At 44.1% G+C, this 994-nt stretch overlaps 1 protein-coding gene across 1 annotated transcript in view; it reads right to left on the bottom strand.

Moving 5' to 3' along the window:
• NID1 (nidogen 1) overlaps window positions 1-994 on the bottom strand; it is a 122744-nt gene that overhangs the window by 21971 nt on the left and 99779 nt on the right. The window contains exon 13 of the mRNA XM_011976394.1: window positions 497-570. Within this exon, the coding sequence (XP_011831784.1) occupies window positions 497-570 (74 nt within the window). The remainder of the gene's footprint in view (window positions 1-496; window positions 571-994) is intronic.

Genomic DNA, 994 nt, shown 5'->3' with positions numbered 1-994 from the left:
GGACTGTAGTTGCCAACCCCTGCTTTAGGGCATTACTAGTTATGTTAAGGGGAAATATGTACTTATTTGTATATATGTTTATGTATGTGTGCATTAATTAATATATGCTAAAATGTTAATTAATAATAAAAACATGCTGTAATCACATAGACTAGAATATTATATATTTCTCAGAATTTTGCACCTGGGAATGTTTTTGATTCTCAGTTCCATTACTTTTTTTTTTTTTAAGTTACAGTCTCGCTCTGTCTTGTACAGGCTGGAGTGAAATGCTCACTGCAACCTCTGCCTCCTGGGCTCAAGAGATTCTCCTGTTTCAGTCTCCCGAATAACTGAGACTACAGGTGCCCACCACCACATCCGGCTAATTCTGTATTTTTCTGGTAGAGACGGGGTCTCACTGTGTTGGCCAGGCTGGTCTAGAACTCCTGACCTCAGGTGATCCACCCGCCTCGGCCTCCCAAAGTGCTGGGATTACAGGTATGAGCCACCACACCTGGCCTCAGTTCCATGACTTCTGGTGTCACCTTGCACGTGTCAATGATACAGATTAAGCTGTGCTTCCTGCAGCTGGGGAACAGGGACGGCAGTAATAACAGATCTCACAGGACTGTTTGAGGAGTCAGTGGGAGGTGACAAGACAGGTGCACAGAGATATTTCGAGCTCTGCACCCAGATGTTCATTTGCGACTGGATCCCCGAAAGGCAGACACGGTGACATTCCACAAGTGTGTTGCCAGCGAATGTCTGAAGGACCTTTGTCTGTGTTGCCAGTTCTCATGTTAGCTTGCTTATTGTGGTTGCTCCCATGGTGACAAGCAGTTAGCATGCCAGGAAAGTATTTGTTGAACCCGGCAAGAGAAAACCATGCAAGCTTTTCTTTTGTCTCAGAGGCTAATTAATATAAAAAACAAAACAAAACATTTGATGTAGGAAGCACCAAACAAAGATAGAAGCAAGCCATCTGGTTGGAATAAAACATGTCTGGCCAGGC

Source organism: Mandrillus leucophaeus, unplaced genomic scaffold (assembly GCF_000951045.1).
Source record: "Mandrillus leucophaeus isolate KB7577 unplaced genomic scaffold, Mleu.le_1.0 Scaffold165, whole genome shotgun sequence".
Lineage (NCBI taxonomy): Eukaryota > Metazoa > Chordata > Mammalia > Primates > Cercopithecidae > Mandrillus > Mandrillus leucophaeus.
This window is presented reverse-complemented; position numbering and strand designations above follow the sequence as displayed.